This window comes from Canis lupus, chromosome 9 (genome assembly GCF_048164855.1).
Source record: "Canis lupus baileyi chromosome 9, mCanLup2.hap1, whole genome shotgun sequence".
Classification (NCBI taxonomy): domain Eukaryota; kingdom Metazoa; phylum Chordata; class Mammalia; order Carnivora; family Canidae; genus Canis; species Canis lupus.
In genome coordinates this window covers 14921232-14939804 of record NC_132846.1, presented here as the reverse complement: position 1 = coordinate 14939804, position 18573 = coordinate 14921232, and the positions used below count along the sequence as shown (strand labels likewise).

General features: G+C 54.1%; 2 protein-coding genes, 1 long non-coding RNA gene and 4 other non-coding genes across 9 annotated transcripts in view; 4 read left to right on the top strand and 3 right to left on the bottom strand.

Annotated features, from left to right (window-relative positions):
* Positions 1-812, top strand: part of SNX6 (sorting nexin 6) — a 59663-nt gene extending 58851 nt beyond the window's left edge. For both annotated transcript variants that reach the window (XM_072838236.1, XM_072838235.1), the window contains one exon: positions 98-812. In XM_072838236.1, the coding sequence (XP_072694337.1) occupies positions 98-151 (54 nt within the window). In that variant the 3' untranslated portion in view covers positions 152-812. The remainder of the gene's footprint in view (positions 1-97) is intronic.
* Positions 813-2768: 1956 nt separating this feature from the next.
* Positions 2769-2932, bottom strand: LOC140640780 (U1 spliceosomal RNA). The gene has a single exon (XR_012037413.1). It is a non-coding gene; the product is annotated as a U1 spliceosomal RNA (small nuclear RNA).
* A 5013-nt stretch (positions 2933-7945) lies between these two features.
* Positions 7946-8109, top strand: LOC140640769 (U1 spliceosomal RNA). The gene has a single exon (XR_012037402.1). It is a non-coding gene; the product is annotated as a U1 spliceosomal RNA (small nuclear RNA).
* A 986-nt stretch (positions 8110-9095) lies between these two features.
* LOC140640655 (uncharacterized) lies at positions 9096-13304 on the bottom strand. Its single transcript, XM_072840245.1, has 4 exons — positions 12876-13304; positions 11932-12815; positions 11004-11270; positions 9096-10612 (listed from the first exon to the last, which is right to left on the bottom strand). Exons 1-3 carry the CDS (start codon positions 13302-13304, stop codon positions 11153-11155), a joined length of 1431 nt encoding a protein of 476 aa, XP_072696346.1. The 3' UTR covers positions 9096-10612; positions 11004-11152.
* TRNAY-GUA (transfer RNA tyrosine (anticodon GUA)) lies at positions 12772-12861 on the bottom strand. The gene is given in 2 exon segments: positions 12772-12807; positions 12825-12861. It is a non-coding gene; the product is annotated as a tRNA-Tyr (tRNA).
* Positions 13305-16581: 3277 nt separating the features above from the next.
* On the top strand, positions 16582-18481 carry LOC140639814 (uncharacterized). Of its 2 annotated transcripts, none has more exons than XR_012036467.1 (2): positions 16582-17199; positions 17327-18481. It is a non-coding gene; the product is annotated as an uncharacterized lncRNA (long non-coding RNA). The 2 variants fall into 2 exon arrangements; XR_012036466.1 differs by having other exon boundaries at positions 16582-17216.
* On the top strand, positions 16593-16756 carry LOC140640758 (U1 spliceosomal RNA). The gene has a single exon (XR_012037393.1). It is a non-coding gene; the product is annotated as a U1 spliceosomal RNA (small nuclear RNA).
* Positions 18482-18573: the final 92 nt, after the last annotated feature.

The following is an 18573-nucleotide window of genomic DNA, read 5'->3' as shown; positions in this document are numbered from 1 at the left end:
CAGTTGTTTTCCAAATCCGGTTATCTTCGTGTAGCGTGCTGTGACTTTTCGGTCCGGTTCTTCTGGGCTTCGTAACTTACTCTCCTTTCCTGTTTAGGGTAACCTACAGTTGCTGCAGAACTGCTTGGCAGTGTTAAATGGAGACACATAAGCCACACTCCACCTTCGGCTAAAAAGGGCTGCCTTCCTTCAGATTTTATTTTTGTTTTCTGAATGATATTAAAGCATTTACTGCTCACCGGGAAGAAAAGAAACAGCTGACAAAGCGCATCTACTCTCCTTTTTTCTGAGAAACAACGGAGCGGAGCCGTCCGTGGGTTCTGCCGATCTGTGGGGGGACACTGCCCTCCTGTACCCGAATGCTCCCTGGGACAGCCGTGGGTCACCTCGCGCTCCTCCTCTTCCAAAGCCCAAAGTTCAGTCTTTTCCTTAAGTAGCCTCCGTAGCTGTGTTTATTTTATGCGTAGTATTCCTTCTGGCTGCCAGCCGCATTTACGTTTAAGTACTTTCTGAAGTTTAACCCTTTTAAAAATACATTGTTCAAACAAGGTAAAGATCGCCGGCCGTCACCTTCTTCTGAATTTTGTTTTCAAAAGACATTGTGTACCTACCACCGTAGTTCATTCATGTATCCTGGTAAAGCATCGTAATCAGACTTATTTTTAATTAATGAACATTTCTTAGAAGTTTTGGGACAGACTTTATGTAATCTTTATAAGTATGATTTCTGATGAAAAGCAAATGCATTAGTATGTTTGCCTTAAACTTGTAGACTAAACCAACTATTATCAAATAAAAAGTGATAACAGTGATAGTTTTTTTTAACTCTGTGGTCATTGTATCACTCTAAAATTTGGAGTAGCTATAACCCGTCTACTCCTTTGTTATGCTTTACAGTACAGGTCCTACGTTTTATTTTTCTTTTTCTTTTTCTTTTTCTTAAAATGGCATATTGAACCAAGTTCACCAGTCCCTCTACAAAAGGATGAGCTGCTTTCCTGTGTGCGCTTTTTTGCATTTCATAGAAGATGGGATTGGGCAGAGGCAGGTTAGAAACAGCCATGTCTAAACTACGGGAGCAGACAAAATAAACGGTCTGTTACGGTTTCCTGGATTCCGTCTCCATCTAGCTCAGCTGAGGAACCATGCGACGTGCCATTGAGCCACTTGATAGTCATACTGGTGTGTAAATCGGTACGTAGAGAGGAAGAGTGCTCTAGGGAACAGCACTTGTCGGTGGGGGAACGGTTGGAATAAAAAGGATACTACTTGTCAGTAATTACGAATATTATTGGCCTTTTGGATGTAAATTAACATCCTGTCCTCTCTCCTTTAAAATTAGGTTGTATGGTTTGATTGTTTTTTTCTTTTTCTTTTTAACTGTCTAACTTTTCCTCCAGTTGGAAGCCACAGGTATCGTGGGTGGGTTCCTCGTTTACATTTTCCCAGACCCTGTTTGTAGGTCTTAAGGGTAGTCCCCAGGATTCCAGCCTCGCATGTTCTCTTGCCTCACTGGTGTGCCATTTAATGTTTCTTTCACTGAGGTGGTTCCCTGATGCCGCTTGAGCCTGATTTTTCTGTTGCCTGAGAAATCTCTGTGTTTTGTCCTCCCCCACGTCTCCTTCACTGGTGAAAACATGCCCATGCGATGCTCTCCGGTGGGTGAACATGGGACAGAGCCCCAGCTTCCCGACTCGGGTGCGGCCCTTTCACCGGTGGCCCTTGTGGCCTGAGGCGGGTGGGCTTGACCTGTGTCTGCCTCATTTTCTCTACTACAAAGGACAGACTGACCTACCTCACAGGGGTGTTGTGAGGATGAATAAACATTGGTACAGTGCTTTGGAAATATGAAGATGCTGTGTAAATGCTAAGAAATAGCAGGTACAGGGCAGAAAGCTACGTACGACGTTCCACGTAGCCCTCAGCTACTCTGTACCAAGGAGGTCTTTTTGGAGGAAACCGGTAGGAGAGTGTTAACATACATCCTTTGGTCCCTGGGTTACATTTTTACCGTGTTTGTTGGGGTGGGTTAGACTGGAAGCAGTACGTACGTATTAGAGCATGGGGCGCGGGGGGGGGGCTGCTTGATGAATATAAATGAGTTGACCACACTGTCCCAGGGCCTTCTCACAAAACACAAATAAGAACAAAGGTTACTCCCTCAAGGGCCTGCTTTAGGAAAGATTCTACTTGGTACGTCGGGAACGACCGAAGCATTCCATACTTCATTGCTAGTTGCTGATTTCAGAAAACCAAGGTTTCACGGCTCTCGTGCTGTGGCCTTCATTACACGTTTGTTGGCCCCCGTGCCCCTGGGGGACACGAAGGAGAAACAGGAGGATGCGGTGGCCACCCTGCACGGGTGGTACAGAGTTTCCGGCGGGTGACGGCGGACCCTCTGAGAGGAAAAGAGCGACCTAGGCACTGTCCGGGATGGGAACGGTGGGATGGGAAGCAGGGGAATGCGGTTCGCAGGTGAGAGCGGGAAACGAAAAATAAAGAAATTGCGGAGGGGAGGGGGGGAAGTTTCGAAGCCCAGCCGAGATGCCGGAACAAACAGGAGACCTCGAGCGTTAAAACGTGGGCAGGAAGAAGCCGGTACCGAGCTCGCGCTTTCCCGACCGGGCGCACGGCTGAAAATCTCGAGTCGAGAACACGGCGCCGCTGCCGGGCTCCAGGTAACAACGCGGAGCGACAGAAAAAGCGAAGCCACAGCAACGAGAAAGCCGCTAATAGCACAACCAAAGCTGCCATTCAAACCCAGATGCCAGGGGAAAGCGCGAACGCAGTCCCCCACTACCACAAATTATGCAGTCGAGTTTCCCACATTTGGGGAAATCGCAGGGGTCAGCACATCCGGAGTGCAATGGATAAGCCTCGCCCTGGGAAAACCACCTTCGTGATCATGGTATCTCCCCTGCCAGGTAAGTATGAGTTGCTCCCCGCCCCGACGCACACACCCTCGCGCTCGCCCCACTCCTTACACACGGTCACTTCACGCCCGCCGCCTCCGCACCACGCCTCCCCGCGCCACCCCCGCGGACACCTGTGCCCACCACACGCACCGCCTCCGGCGCCTTCGTCTCGCCCCACGCGGGCCCCGCGGGCCCCGGCGCTGCCGGACCAGCGGCCTCTGCGCGCCTGCTTATCTGCATACGCCACGCCCCTGTCCCGCCGTTCTCCGGCTTGTGTTTGGCGCCCTGCAGATAAAACTAGACGACCAGGCGAGATCTGCTTTTTCTTTTTTAAGCGAAAATAAGCGTTAGTATATAGTTCCGGTTTTTGATTTTTGATGTTTTGTTTTGTTTTGTTTTATTTTGTTTTGTTTTGTTTTGTTTTGAAGTAACCTCTACACCCAGTGTGGGGGCTTGAGCTCCGCCTCATAGTCGCCTGCTGTACTCTGGGCCAGCCAGGCTCCCCACACGCTAGGTTGTAGTTTAAGACCAGACTGAGCCGTTAGACACTCTCATTATCTTTTTCTAACCTTTTGCCACTGAGAAAGTCTTTTGGACAGTCATCCCTCCATGGGTGTCTACTTTTTCTTTGGCTGACCTGCGGCTTCCAGCAGGTGAGGGCAGGTTTCCTTGACCTGTACCTTTCTCTGGGGATGACACACTAACTATGTTAGGTAAAAAAAAAAAAAAAAAGATAAACTCGGGATCCCTGGGTGGCTCAGCGGTTTGGCGCCTGCCTTCGGCCCAGGACGTGATCCTGGAGTCCTGGGATCAAATCCCTCATCCGGCTTCCTCCTCCTTCTGCCTGTGTCTCTGCCTCTCATGAATAAATAAATAAAATCTTAAATATATATATGTATATATAAACTCCAAAAACATATATAGTATGCTACCGTTTGTCTAGGAAAAATGTGAAAACAAGAAAAGTATACAGTCTTTCAAAAAGACAATAATAAACCAGAACTGACGACAGTTGGGGCGGGGGAATAGAAAGAGTGATGAGTGATGCTTTACTGAGTGTACCTTCTTTGTAATTCTGATTTTGGGAACTCTATCAATGCTTTACCTGCATTTTTAAATTGCAGGGGGGAAATCCCTAAAATTGCATATAAGCAAGCACGCCTGAAACAAACGGTCTCAGATGAGTAGTATAAACCCCACTGAAATAGGAAAAAAATAAAAAATAACCTAGTGAAATGACTTTTGGACACAGTACACTGACTATAAACATCTCATAAACACCTTGTCCAAAGACAAGAACTGCGGACAAACTCTGAACTGTCCCATAGTAGGTTTGTAGTTCGTAGCTATCTCCGTGGAACAATTCTGTAACAACGTTGCATGTATTGTAGGCTTCAGCTAATGAGTAAATGGAGATCGGGGAGTCAAGGTTCTCACTGCCAGAGAAAACAGATACAAATAGGAGGTGGTGGAAGGCAAGGGGAATCCATGTGTGTAAAACTGAAAGTGGAAATTGACGGTATCGGGATGGGCTCATTACCCTTAATAGAATTAATATAACAGGTACAGATATATATACATACATACATACATATATATGGTGGGTTTTTTTTTTTTTTTCTTTTTTACCTCTATCCACCAAAGGGGACTAGAAGGAAAGACAGCATTCAGCTTACCTCCTGCCAGGATCTGGCTTTCTAAATGCCATTCTCCACTAAAAAGAACCAAGCCGGGCAGCCTGGGTGGCTCAGCGGTTTAGCGCCTGCCTTCGGCCCAGGGCGTGAATCTGGAGTCCCGGGATCATCGAGTCACGCATCGGGCTCCCTGCACGGAGCCTGCTTCTCCCTCTGCCTGGGTCTCTCTCTCTCTCTCTCTCTCTCTCTCTCTCTGTGTGTCTCAAGAATAAATAAATAAAATCTTAAAAAATAAAAATAAAAAAGTATATAAAAAATTAAAAGAACCAGGCCTCTGGAAAAGTAGATTTTTTTCAGGAGTCAAGAAAGGTACAAAGTGACCCAGGAACATCTCGTGCCAGAAGATAAAGAAATGCTCCAATAATCGTATGGATGTGTCAAAGGACACAGCAGCCACCCTGCACTTGATCTTAGCCAAGAGGCCGAGAAGTGATTCACAGTAGCCACCCTGAACCGACTTTCATAGGCCCAATCTGATAACCTCTGAACATCAAAATAAATTTAAAAACAGTTAGTGGTCACAAACAACTGAATAAAATAACCACCATGAGTTCATATGGATGGTACACAGGGAAGGAGGCAAAGTTCCTCCGTACACTACAAGGCCAACTAATAAATGGAGAATGAATGATGGAATTAGAAGATCAACATTTGTCAATTAGAACGCAAGAGTCCTCAAAGGACGCTGAAACTATTGTGTTAGGGGTGCCTGGGTGGCTTGGTCGGTTTACCGTTCCCACTCTGTTTCGGCTCAGGTCATGATTTCGGGGGTCCTGAGATCAAGCCCCCCGCCCCCACTGGCTCAGGCACTCAGAGGGAAGTTGGCTTGAAGATGCTTTTTCTCTGCCCCTCCCTCCACTTGCTTGGGCCCCCCAAGCAGACTGCCGGAGTGCGGAGTCTGATGCGGGGCCAGATCCTAGGACCGGTGAGATCCTGACCTGAGCTGAAACCAAGAGTCAGACAGACACTTAACCCACGGAGCCACCCAGACGCCCCTAAGTGATCAACGTTAATACCACCGATAATTGAACAAACTCGCTTCCTGGGCCTCCGAAGGTGGTGCCCAGAGGAACACACCGTATTAATTTGCTAGATCTGCCATCATAAAGTACCACAAAGCGGGTAGCTTCAAAGAACACAGTTGTGTTCTCCTACGGTTCTGGAAGCCACGGGTCCAAAAGCAAGGTGCCAGTAGGACCATGCTCTCTGAGTCTTTGAGTAGAGTCTTTCCTTGCTACTTCCTAGCTTCTGGCGCTCACGGCCAATCCTCGGCTTGCAGCCACATCACTACAATCCCTGCTTCTGTCATCACATCGTGTTCCGTTTGCAAGTATCTTTACCTGGCATTTTCCTCTCATAAGGAAAACAGTCACACTGGATTAGGGCCTACTCTAGTGACCTCGCCTTAACCTGATGGTACTTGCAAAGATCCTTTTTCCAAATAAGGTCACGTTCATAGGTACCGGGGCCTTAGGACTTCCAACATTTTTGGGGGAAGGACGTGAGCCAACCCATAACAGACACAACATCATTTATGCAGTCTGGGTATCAAAAATACATACCCGGATATACTTACGAGGAAACATAGGACGACTCAAAAATTGAAGGATATTCTACAAAATAACTGGCCTGTAGTCTTCAGAAATGCCTGCAAAATGAAACGTAAAGAATTACCTGGGAGCTATCTCATAGTAAAGTCGGTTAAAGAGACCTGACAACTGGGCTCCCTGCTCAGCAGGGAGTCTACTCCTCCTCCTCCCCCTGCCCCTCCCCCCCTGCTTGTGCATGTGGGCTAGATAGCATTTATTTGACAGAGAGAGAGAGGAGAGGGAGGGAGGGAGAAGCAGACTCCCTGCAGAGCAGCGAGCCCTATGTGGGGCTCCATCCTAGGACTCTGGGATCATGACCTGATCCGAATACAAATAAATGTTAAACTGACTGAGCCACCCCTCAAATAAATAAAATCTTGAGAGAGAGAGAGAGAGAGAGAGAGAGAGGTGACAACTGAATGCAATGCACGATTTTGAATTTTCCTCTGCTGTAAAGGACATTATTGGGACAATTGATGGAAATGGAATCATGCCTGTAGAGGAATAATATTGTATCAATGTGAATTCCTTCATTTTGAAAATGTTCCCTTTTTTCAACCAAACAGGATGCTATGCTACATTTCCTCGGATCTGTATGCTGCTAGAACCTCAGGGAAGCCTTTGCTGACCGTCTCTTGCCTTGCTCTGCTCCGGAGCAGCAATTATCCAGGGACACAAACAACTCCATCATCTTGCTCATATCGGGAGAGGATATTCATATTTACCTCCACTCGATACCCAGGAAGGATCTTCTTGTATACAAGAGGAAAGGACAAGTGTGGACAGTGTGAAAGAGGTAACCTCACCCGGCCGGATGGAAGTGGGACATTTCTGTTCATTTGATTTCGGGAGACCATTCAACACTCCTCCCCAGCCCAACACCTACTCTGTGAAGGGACTCCTTGCCCTGCCTGGGGTCCTGTTCAAAGGTTCCTTTGCTTGTTGCAAGATTAGGTCACTACATAATCTGAAAGGTCATAATCAGGGTTAAAAGAAATTTTTTTTTTTTTTAAGATTTTATTTGTTCATTCACGAGAGACGCAGAGGCAGAGGCAGAAGCAGGCTCCCAGGAGGAGTCCGATGCTGGACTAGATTCTGGGACCCCGAGATCACGCCCTGAGCCCAAGGCAGGCGCTAAACTGCTGAGCCAACCGCGCGTCCCGGGTAAACAAAATGTCATGTTAAATTGGTGACAAAACTCTCATCTTGGTATGTAACGTTTAGCCGACTGTCTGTTGCGTATTGCGTGGAATCTTTGCGGAAAGGAAGGCGAGACCGAACCCCGGCCCTGAGCCACCACCACTCCCGCGGGGCTCCAGCGGACCCCGCCTTCTCGGGTCTCCGATCCGGGTGCCGCCTCCCGGCCGCCCGACCGCCACCCCGGCCCCCACCCCGGCCCCCACCCCGGCCGCCTCCCCTCCAGGCGTCCGCCGCCGCCGCGGCCAAAGACTGGGACGTCCGCCCGGCGTCCCAGAGCCGGGGACCGGACTGGGGGGTGGGGACGTCACGACGGGGGCGTGGCGTACGCAGATGAGCGGGCGCGCAGAGGCCGCTGGTCCGGCAGCGCCGGGGCCCGCGGGGCCCGCGTGGGGCGAGACGAAGGCGCCGGAGGCGGTGCGTGGGGTGAACGCAGGTGTCCGCGGGGGTGGCGCGGGGAGGCGGGGTGCGGAGGCGGCGGGCGTGAAGTGACCGTGTGTAAGGAGTGGGGCGAGCGCGAGGGTGTGTGCGTCGGGGCGGGGAGCAACTCATACTTACCTGGCAGGGGAGATACCATGATCACGAAGGTGGTTTTCCCAGGGCGAGGCTTATCCATTGCACTCCGGATGTGCTGACCCCTGCGATTTCCCCAAATGTGGGAAACTCGACTGCATAATTTGTGGTAGTGGGGGACTGCGTTCGCGCTTTCCCCTGGTGATTCTGGTGGCTAAGATCAGACCTCGTTTCCGGCTGCGTGTGCCTCGGAGGCCTCGTGAGCTATTCTTTGACTTTCTTGTGGTTACGGCTTGGCCTTCGGGGCTTTTCGCGTGTCATCCGTCCCCGTGTCGTCCTTATGACCGCTCACGTCGGTGCTCACTTTCGGTTGTATCTGTATGTGGCGAGGAGTTTCCTTACTTGGGACGCCTCGGTGCTTGAGCGGTGACCGGCTCTCTCAGCAATAAAGAAATAATATCCTTTAGGAAAAAGAATTCCTTTCTTTCAGGGTTTTCGGTATCTTTGAAAAGACTCACATAACGAGAGGCAAGTCGCTTTCAGCAAATCCCCTGTGGGTTGTTTTTGTTTGCTTTTTAAAGATCTTACTTATTTCAAGAAAGACAGAGAGAGGGGCACAGACACAGGCAGAGGGAGAAGCAGGCTCCATGCCGGGAGCCCCACGCGGGACTCGATCTCAGGACTCCAGGATCAAGCCCTGGGCTGAAGGCGGCGGCGCTAAACCGCTGAGCCACCTGGGCTGCCCTGCTCCTGTGTTCTAAACCCAAACCAGGAGAACGCGTTTTCTTTCTTTTTAAGATTTTTATTTATTCTTCAGAGAGAGAGACAGAGACACAGGCAATGGGAGGAGCAGGCGCCATGCAGGGAGCCCGATTTGGGACTCGATCCCGGGACTCCAGGATCTCGCCTGGGCCGAAGGCAGGCGCTAAGCCACTGAGCCACCCGAGCTGCCTTTTCTTTTCTCTTTTCTCTTCTTTCTCTTCTCTTCTCTTCTCTTCTCTTCTCTTCTCTTCTCTTCTCTTCTCTTCTCTTTCTTTCTTCTCTTTTCTTCTTCTTCTTCTTCTTCTTCTTCTTCTTCTTCTTCTTCTTCTTCTTCTTCTTCTTCTTCCTCTTCTTCTTTTCTCCTCCTTCTCCTCCTCCTCCTTCTTTCTTCTTTCTTCTTTTTTTAAGATTTTTATTGAGAACCCCTTTTCAACTCAACACTTCTTCCTGCCCATCTTCTTTCCTGCAGAATTATTATCAAGGCTTTATCAAAACCTTCATTAGTGTGGTCCAGTGACCAGCAGTCTCAGAAGCGTCACCTGCCACCCTGGGGGCATGCTTAAGAATGCAGCATCTTAGGGACTCCTAGCCGGCACACTGGGTTAAGCCTCGGACTCTTGATACCAGCTCAGGTCGTGATCTCAGGGTCTCAGTGGAACCTGCGTAACTTTCTCCCTCTCCCTCACCCTCTGCTGCTCCCCCTGCCCCAAAGGATGCGGCATCTTAGGCTTCACCTTTGCACAACTTACCAAATCATAATCGCCGGTTTAACAAGAGTCCCAGTTGATTCTATACACGTTGACGTGTGAGAAGCAGGGATCTAACACAGTGTATATTTGGGTTTTCTGACTCTACCCACTGGGACCTAACTTCCCTGAGGGCAGGCTTTCTTGCTTATTTTGTTGACTCTTCCATTCATACTTGGCTGGAATAGCGCATGGCTATGTAATAGGCTTTTAATATACTTCATGAATTCACTTACTGATCTCAGGCTTAAAAAAGTAGATTCCAACCATGTTCCAGATTCTAGCTCTGAGTCCAGGTAAGATTAATAACACTGTATCCTTCCTACAGAGAAATCACAGAGTTGGAAACACTCACTCCTTGGTCATTTTCAACAGTAGTGTCTTTGAAGGTCATTTGCTTGGGCCCCTCCACGAGAGCTGTGAAAAAACAGTCCCTGAGCTCAGGGGGAGCATCCGCTGGTCTACACCATCAGCCCCCAACCTAGTCTCCTTCAGCCCCTTCTCGCTTTGGGAGAGTGGGAGGGATCATCTTATAGACATCAGAAAAAGGTAAGTCAGGGGTGTGCGCCTTAACTGCTCTCACACGCCTGCCTCCTGCTCGTGCATTGCTTCACCCTGGGTCAAGCTGTAGGGGAGCCAGAGCCTTATTTTGATCCTTCCGGGTCTCCAGCAGGCCCTTAGAATTAAATGGACAAAAAACAGAATAACAGGAGGAAAGCACACGGAGTTTTACGTGTACATAGAGGACCACATAGGAAAATGAAGACCCAAAGAGGTGGCTGGGTGGTTCTCCAAGGAGCCCTGGTCCCTTTTGCTTTTTATTTTGTTTGAAGACCAAGATCTGGTGCTTAATGTTCACTGATACTGGTGTGTCATCGCATCGCCAGTTTAACAAGGCTCCGCACCTATGTTATATCCATTGTTATCATTGTCTTATCTTGCCTTGGCCGGTGGGAAGCCTTTCAAGCTGGCTCTCTGGTGTGCTTGACACGCCCACATCAGTCATTGTACATTTCTTTACTTTTTGACACGGCTACACGTTCCGGGCTTGACGAGGCCCATCGAGACCCAGCCGTGGGGGCCCTTCTGGTGGCTTGGCTCCTTTGCCCCTCCTTTGGCCAGCGACCTGGATTCCTTTGACAGAGGTGGCCACCACCTGGAATAGGTCAAGATTCTTTGGATCTCCTGGAGAGGCCCTGGACTCAAAGGAAGAAGAAGAGAACACCAGTGCCCAGATGGGACTCCTTGCCCCGGCTCCATGTGTTTTAACACACGGTTCAGATCCCGTCTAGTGTGTGCCACCCAAGACCACTCACCCACCCTACGCAGGTCCGTCCCACAGAGGCGCAGCAGGCCGCATCCGCATAGCCTTCCCTTGACTGAGTGTGTCGCCAGCCCTGCACCCTCAAGGACGGGGCGGGGGAGGGAGTACCTTGGAAGCCCCCCACTGCTCTCCGTGACTCCCAGACAGGAAGGATCCGCCATGCTTGGGGCCCACACCTGCACTGGCTGGTCACCAAAGCCCGCTGCCCCCCCCTCCCCCTACTTCCCCAAAGCACCAAAGCTAGGTCCCCGGGCATTCCACACCTCTGCATCTCATCGGAGATGATGGGGGCGCGCGCCCCATGAAGGTCTTAAGGTTTCCTCTTCGGTCCCTGTCTGCTGGTCTCTGTAGACGGTGACATTAGAGGCTGGGGTCTCCGGGCGACTTCCAAGCCATACCATCTTCCTGAAGGTCACCTGTTGGACTTCCGCGGCAGGGCCTCCTGAACCCGCAGAGGGTCCCCTTCAGTCCTTCTTGGTGAGCAGTGGGACTGGGACTGGGACTGGGTCGGGGAGAGAACCAGGAGGTGCCTTCCGGGAGAGGAAGGCGTGTGGGGAAACGCAGTGTCCCGGCGGAGAGACAGAACCCAAACCAAACAGGAGCCTCTGGGCTCAGAGGCCGGGGATGGCGGCGGCTGGGTCCCCGAGGCCTCAAGAGCCACATTCCCACTGCGGTTCCGGTTCCGCTGCCAGTCCCCCCGGCATGCACTCCAGCTGCACTGGAGCCTCTGGAGTTTCCTTCCCACAGGCAGGAAGAGAACACCCCCCCCCCACCCCCCACCACCCGGCCCCGTCGCGATCTCCCCGGGGCTCTCCGGCTGGGCCTCCGTACCCTCCTCCGCAGGCCTTGTCAGTACAGCCTGAAGGGTCTGGCTCCAGGTCAGCCAGCTGGTCAGGGCCCAGCCGCCGGCGGCCCGTGGAAGGGGGTGAATTTGCGTGCGGGTCCAAGAGGGCAGCCGTCCAGCCCGCACCCACCGCACCCCCACCGCCACCGCCACCGCCACCGCCACCCCCACTCTCTGCGCCCTGCCTCCAGCCCTCATTGCCCGACTCCCCGGCTCTCCCTCAGCTCTAAGTCTGCGCTTTGGGGGCCAGTCTCCCCTTCCTTCCCCCCTGCCCCTTTCTGCAGGTGGAGACCCCAGCGGTCGGAGGCCGGAGAGCGGACAAGGTGGAAGTGTTGCGTGTGTCTCACCTCCCCGGGCCACACGCACACGTGCAGCAGGAGAATCGGCGCCCCGGCTGACTGCGGAGGTGCGGGTGTGGCGCGGCGTGCGAGCCGTCCCTGCTCCCTCGGCGGGAACGCTGCCCCCCCGCGGCTGCAGGGACAGGTGCAACGGCACGGGAAGCCTCGAGGGTCCTCCCGTCGACCAGAGACCCGAAGGCGCCTCCGAGGTTCTTGCTCATCACCACGGCCAGGCCCGTGGGGGCCCCCGCGGCATCTCGCTTCGGCCAACGTCCGCCTCGACGCGAGCGCGCGGTGGGCAATGGCTTGGGAACTAGCACCCTGAGGTGTGCTAGTCCCGTCCCACCGAGTAGATCAGGCGGTCTTCTGTCTCCGTAAGTCCGTATCTTTCGGGACCTTACGAGGGGCAGGGAAGAGGGAGACAGAGCCTGCAGCAGCTGGGAGGGACGGAAGCAGGGACCGCCCCGCCCCGGGAGGTGGGGCAGGAGACCGAGGCCGAGACCGAGGTGGAGAGGGACAGTTTTCACGAACGCCCAGACGCCGGGCCGCCTCGGGGGCTGGCCGAGGGCACAAGCCCTTTGCCCACTGCTGTCTGTCTGGGGCGGGAAAGGAAAGGAGTGGAAAGGGCGCGGGGACGCGCGTGTAGGTAGGCTGCGGGAGGAAGGCGCAGGCGTGTGCCCCTGGCGACAGCGCACGCGCGGCTGAGTAGGGGGCTGTGCCCTAAAGGTTTCCCCGACTTGGGCCTGGGGGAAGACGGCGACGCCAGGCTGCCAGGGCCGGCGCGGGGCAGAGGCCGGGCGGGCGCTGCGGGGCTGTGGCTTCCCGGAGGGCGCAAAAGCGTCAGGCACCTCCTTCGAGCCGGAATCGAACCAGCGACCTAAGGATGTCCGCGCCTAGCCAGCCTACAGTCCTCCGCTCTACCCGCTGAGCTACCGAAGGGTGCGCGCTCACACGCCTGGGTCGTTAGCGTTTCTCCGGGTGACGGAGGCCACCGCCCTGGAGTGCCGCCGCCCCCGCCCCCGCCTGCCTCGGCGGCGCGGTGGGAACCGCTGCGAAGGGAGCTGCCCCCGCGCCGCCCGCCGCCCGCCGCCCGCCGCGCCGCTTTCCCCGCGGGGCAGCGAGTGCCTGCGCTCGGCAGCTGCCCGGCCGGGGCCGGCCTCCCGGGTCGACGACTGTCCGCGGCCTGGGCTCGGGCTCTCGCCCGCTGCCTCAGTTCCCCACGCGTGCGGTGGGGGAGGGAGGCCCTGACCAGCAGAGGAGGAGAGCCCCCCCCTCCCGGGACCCCGCAAGGCGCGCACCAGGTAGGCGGCTGCGACCGCCTCACTACCTGCTGGGTGTTTAAATGCCTTTGGTTCAAACTGATCCTTAGGCCAGAATGACATTTTCTGGCTATGCCGCCCGCCCTTCAAAGCCAATAGCATCCTTAAAAAAAAAAAAAAAAAAATTACATACTTATCTCCATAGAGACACAGAGAGAGGGGGGCAGAGGCACAAGCAGGCTCCATGCAGGGAGCCCGACGTGGGATTCGATCCACGGTCCCCTGGATCAAGCCCTGGGCTGCAGGCGGCGCCAAACCGCTGCGCCACCGGGGCTGCCCGGCCAATGGCGTTCTTGATTGATTTCTTTACTTTCGCCCCTGCGGCGAGATTTCTTATTTTTATTTTATGTATTTACTATTCCTATTGTTTAAAAAATAATAATGGAGAGTGGGAAGTGGAGGATTCAGATCAAGCCACTCCTCTGCTCAAAACCTATCAGTTGGGATCCCTGGGTGGCGCAGCGGTTTGGCGCCTGCCTTTGGCCCAGGGCCCGATCCTGGAGACCCGGGATCGAATCCCACGTCGGGCTCCCGGTGCATGGAGCCTGCTTCTCTCCCCTCCTGTGTCTCTGCCTCTCTCTCTCTCTCTCTCTCTCTCTCTGTGACTATCATGAATAAATAAATAAATCTTAAAAAAAAAAAGAGTCCCATATTCAGGTGACTGAGCAAGCCAGGCACCCCCATCTAGAGCTTACTTAAACAAAATAGACACAACAAACACATAAACAAACCCTTTTGATTCACTCAGAAATAAAGTCTTAACAATGGCCTGCAAAGAGTGGAGCCGGCGCTTGAGATGCCTGGCGGTCCGTTCTGGGGAAAGGCCAGCAGCGCCACGGTCCCCTGCGGGGACCCCTTACACGGGGCTGGACTCCCGAAGGGCACTACCAGAGGTGGAAGTCCAAATCAAGAGTGTCTGCCGGCGGTGCCCAAGGGGATCTCCGCAGCAGCGAGTACCTGCGGTGGATTTCCAGGCCGAACTGAGACGCCAAGAGGTGAGGCGGTTAAAGCAGTATTGGAACATCCAAATAGCTGATTTCCAAGTGGAATGAAAACACTATCCACGAAGGGGCGCCTGAATGGCTCAGTGGGTAAAGCGTCCGACTGGATTTCGGCTCATGTTATGAGCTGAGAGTCAGGAGATCGAGCCCTGTGATGGGCTCTGCGCTGAGCATGGAACTGCTTACGTTTCTCTCTCCTCCCTCTGCCCCTGCCCTTCCCCGTTCTCTTTCTTGCTCACTTGCGCTCTTCTCGTGCGCTCTCTCTCTCTCTCAAAGAAGAAGGAAGGAAGGAAGGAAGGAAGGAAGGAAGGAAGGCCATAAGAAAACAGTCTGACGATGATCTACAAGACCCTCATGATCTCACCCCCACCTAGTCCCCTCTCTGACTTAATTTTGTACAATTCTTCAAGGATGCTCTGGACCCGAGGCCTCCTTGCTAGTCACACACACTCCTACCCGGGCCTTTGCTCTAGGCCGTCTCTGCGCTCTGGGTGCTTCTCCCCAGGGAGCCATGACGGACTGCCTCACCCCCTTCAAGCCTTTGCTCATACAGCACCGTCTCACTGTAACCTCTTCTGACCATCCCGCTTTTCCACAGCAACCTGCCCCCCACTCAACTCCTGATGCCCTCTCCCTCCTCAGCGTTGGCTTTTCACAGCTCCTAACCCCTCACAACCCCACTGAATTACCTAGTGTGTCCACTGGCGGTTTTCTCCCGCTCCCCCTGCCCCTTCTGCAAAATATGAGCACCAAGAGGCCCTTCTGGCACCAATTCCCGAAGCGTCTGGCACAGCCTATATACTCACCAAACAGTTGTCAAGTGGACAAACTCTCAGTGTCATCAAAGAGGAGATGAGAATATAAAAGAGGGGGAAAAGAGAGAGAGAGAGAGAGAGAGAGAGAGAATATAAAAGAGGGGGCCGGGGCCAAGAGCCAGGGTTCAGCCAGGGGGAGGTGTGGAGTTATCTTGTTGGATCAGGAAGCAGGATCTCTTAGGTTGAGAACTGCAGAACTCTCTCAGCACAGAACCACCCCTCCAGACCGTGTCCTTCGCTGAGATTTGACCAGACTCCTTGCAGCAGCACAAGGTTCTGTCCCTAAGATGGACCGCCAGCCGGAGAGATTCGTGAAACAGCTGACACGGGCCCCCAACCCCTCTTTCGGAGGGCATCTGAAGGGTGGTGGGGGAAGGACAGGGCCCATCTCCGCGTCCCCGAGGGAGGAGAGCATCCCCACTTCCCTAGCTGCCAGCTCACTAACACGGCTGCCTACCAGCAGTTACACCGACCTCCCCCATCGGGAACTTTTCGCTTCCCCGACTGGCCTGAGCCCCCTTTCCCGCGTTCTTGCTGCCAAACGGCCACATCACCTCTGCACGATTGGGAATGGAGCTCAGCTCTTTGCCCTCCCGTCACTTTCGCTATTGTCTGCTGCGATTATCTTTGACAGGGTCCAAGTCAGAAAGCGCCAGAGGGCACCGGGTGGGGCCGCCCCGAGTGGGTGCTGGGGGGCAGGAGGAGGCCGAAGGGCGCCAGCCCCCGACTGCCCGCTGGGGCTCCCGGGAGACACGCGACCCGCTGCGGTGGAAGGGCACCGTTTAACGCTTGCCTTCCTTTTCTTGCTTGCAAACTTAGCATCGTGGTTTTCCTTCCAGCGTTTACTAGATCAGGCCACTACCGCGCGTCCTGAAGAAGCGCTTTCCCTCAGAGAGACGCCGTCAATGAACATCGCCGGGGATTCTCCTTCGGGCGGCTTAGCACTGCGGGGCAGCCGGCGGAAAGGCCTTTCCTGAGTTTTCGATTGTATTTGCAAATGAGTTTCGAACACGCGAGGACACAAATGGGCTGAAACGTTCTTGGTGCCGAAAGGAAGGCGACACCGAACCCCGGCCCTGAGCCACCACCACTCCCGCGGGGCTCCAGCGGACCCCGCCTTCTCGGGTCTCCGATCCGGGTGCCGCCTCCCGGCCGCCCGGCCCCCACCCCGGCCCCCACCCCGGCCCCCACCCCGGCCGCCTCCCCTCCAGGCGTCCGCCGCCGCCGCGGCCAAAGACTGGGACGTCCGCCCGGCGTCCCAGAGCCGGGGACCGGACTGGGGGGTGGGGACGTCACGACGGGGGCGTGGCGTACGCAGATGAGCGGGCGCGCAGAGGCCGCTGGTCCGGCAGCGCCGGGGCCCGCGGGGCCCGCGTGGGGCGAGACGAAGGCGCCGGAGGCGGTGCGTGGGGTGGACGCAGGTGTCCGCGGGGGTGGCGCGGGGGGACGGGGTGCGGAGGCGGCGGGCGTGAAGTGACCGTGTGTAAGGAGTGGGGCGAGCGCGAGGGTGTGTGCGTCGGGGCGGGGAGCAACTCATACTTACCTGGCAGGGGAGATACCATGATCACGAAGGTGGTTTTCCCAGGGCGAGGCTTATCCATTGCACTCCGGATGTGCTGACCCCTGCGATTTCCCCAAATGTGGGAAACTCGACTGCATAATTTGTGGTAGTGGGGGACTGCGTTCGCGCTTTCCCCTGGCTTTTCTCGGTAGAAAGAAAGAGATGCTCGGCTCGTTTCGCGCCTTCCATCGCCTGCCCACGGTTCTTTCTCACCGGGCTCTGTTACGTTCTTGTCGTTCAGTAGCCTCAGTCGCGGCAAGGCGTGAGCTTGGTCGCACGACAGCACTTCCTCTCGCAGTTCTTCCGAGTAGCTAAGTTGAGGACCGTGCTGTGCTGTGCTGTGCTGTGCTGTGCTGTGCTGTGCTGCCAACGTAGGAGTCCTCTGGAGACCTCGGTACGTCGAGCTTGAGGGCTTTCGAGCGAATGCTCGAGAGTTGCGAGAGGTACGCGGGGTGGCCGTCGAAGGCGGGCGCGGGCGGTCACGCCTACTCCAGAGAAGGTAGTTCCTGCGCCGCATCCGACAGCCCAGCCGGCCGGGTAGCGGGTTGCTGGGGAAGAATCGGGAGTCCCTTGGTACGGAGGTCAGTTTGCATTGCACGTGAGTCGCGGGCCTTTCTTTAAAGCGGTGGGAAGAGGGGCCCGGCGCCACACCGGGGGGACATACCCTGGGTTCCGGAATTGCATGCAGAATTAACAAATTTTTCCCAGTGGCTTTAGGAGGACCCGTGGGCCTGAGCCCCTCCACCGGAGGCCGCCGTAGAGTTCATCTCTACCGAGCTTTCCGGGAAGGTCTGGCACTGTCCTCCTCCTCACTCCCAAGTACGTATATATACGTGTGGATACGTGTGGAGGCCGCGTAGGCCCGTCGCATGGACGGGAGACCGGGCGAGACCAGCCGGCCGTCTCAAAAAGACCTTCCAGGGACGCCCGGGTGGCTCAGCGCTTGAGCGCCTGCCTTCGGCCCAGGGCGCGATCCTGGAGACCGGGGATCGAGTCCCGCATCGGGCCCCCTGCCTGGAGCCTGCTTCGGTCTCCGCCTGTGTGTCTGCCTCTCGGGGTCTCTCCTGAATGAATAGCACAGCGCGTATACTGTGTCTCATGAATAAGTAAATAAAAATCTTTTTAAAAGAATACGTGGGGGATAGATCCCAGGGTACGAATTGCATGCCTCGCCTGTCAAAAAGCCTAAAGTGTATTGTATCATCACGGGTTGTGCTGTAACTTTGCCATTACTATCTTTGCAGCAATTAGTAGTTATATTGACTCAAACCAGTACCGTTGTGAAGGTGAGAGGAAAAACTCACCAATGCGTTTACTTATTCCTAAGGTGTTTATAGTTAACGGGGATTCCTTTCTTTTATTCAAACCCCTCCAATCAAGTCGGTTTACAAAACATTTTTGGATCAAATGTAGGGCTGGAGTATCTCTGATACATACTAGTTTTACTTTAGTATTAAAAAAAAAAAAAAGGTTATCAAGGAAGATGGCCCACATGTAATCTACCAGTAATCACTAATAATTGAAGTGTTGAAGTTAAATCTGACCATACCTATATACTGTGTGGAGGCCGAGAAAATCAAGGCCATTCCACCTCAAGTTTAGCGTTAGCACAAGTACAGCCATCTCAGGCCCCTGTGAATAAGAGCTGAACTCTAGAGGGAAAACCGCAGAACGCCCTTGACCGAGACAGAAAGTCCCATGTTGGAATGAAAACAGAAATTCCTCCAGCCCTTCTGAAAATCCCCTAGACCAGCCCATAAAGACCCAGCTGTAACCCACCTCGGGGTCCGAGTCCCTGCTCCGCTGTGTCGGGCACACTTGGACCCAGGCTCGAGCTTGCTAATAAACCCTCGTGTACTTGCATCGGTGTCGGCTCCTCGGTGGTTTTCTCGGATTCGCAATCTTGGGCACAACAACGGAGAGTGGGGAGTGGGATTAGTTGGAAATCTGTAACT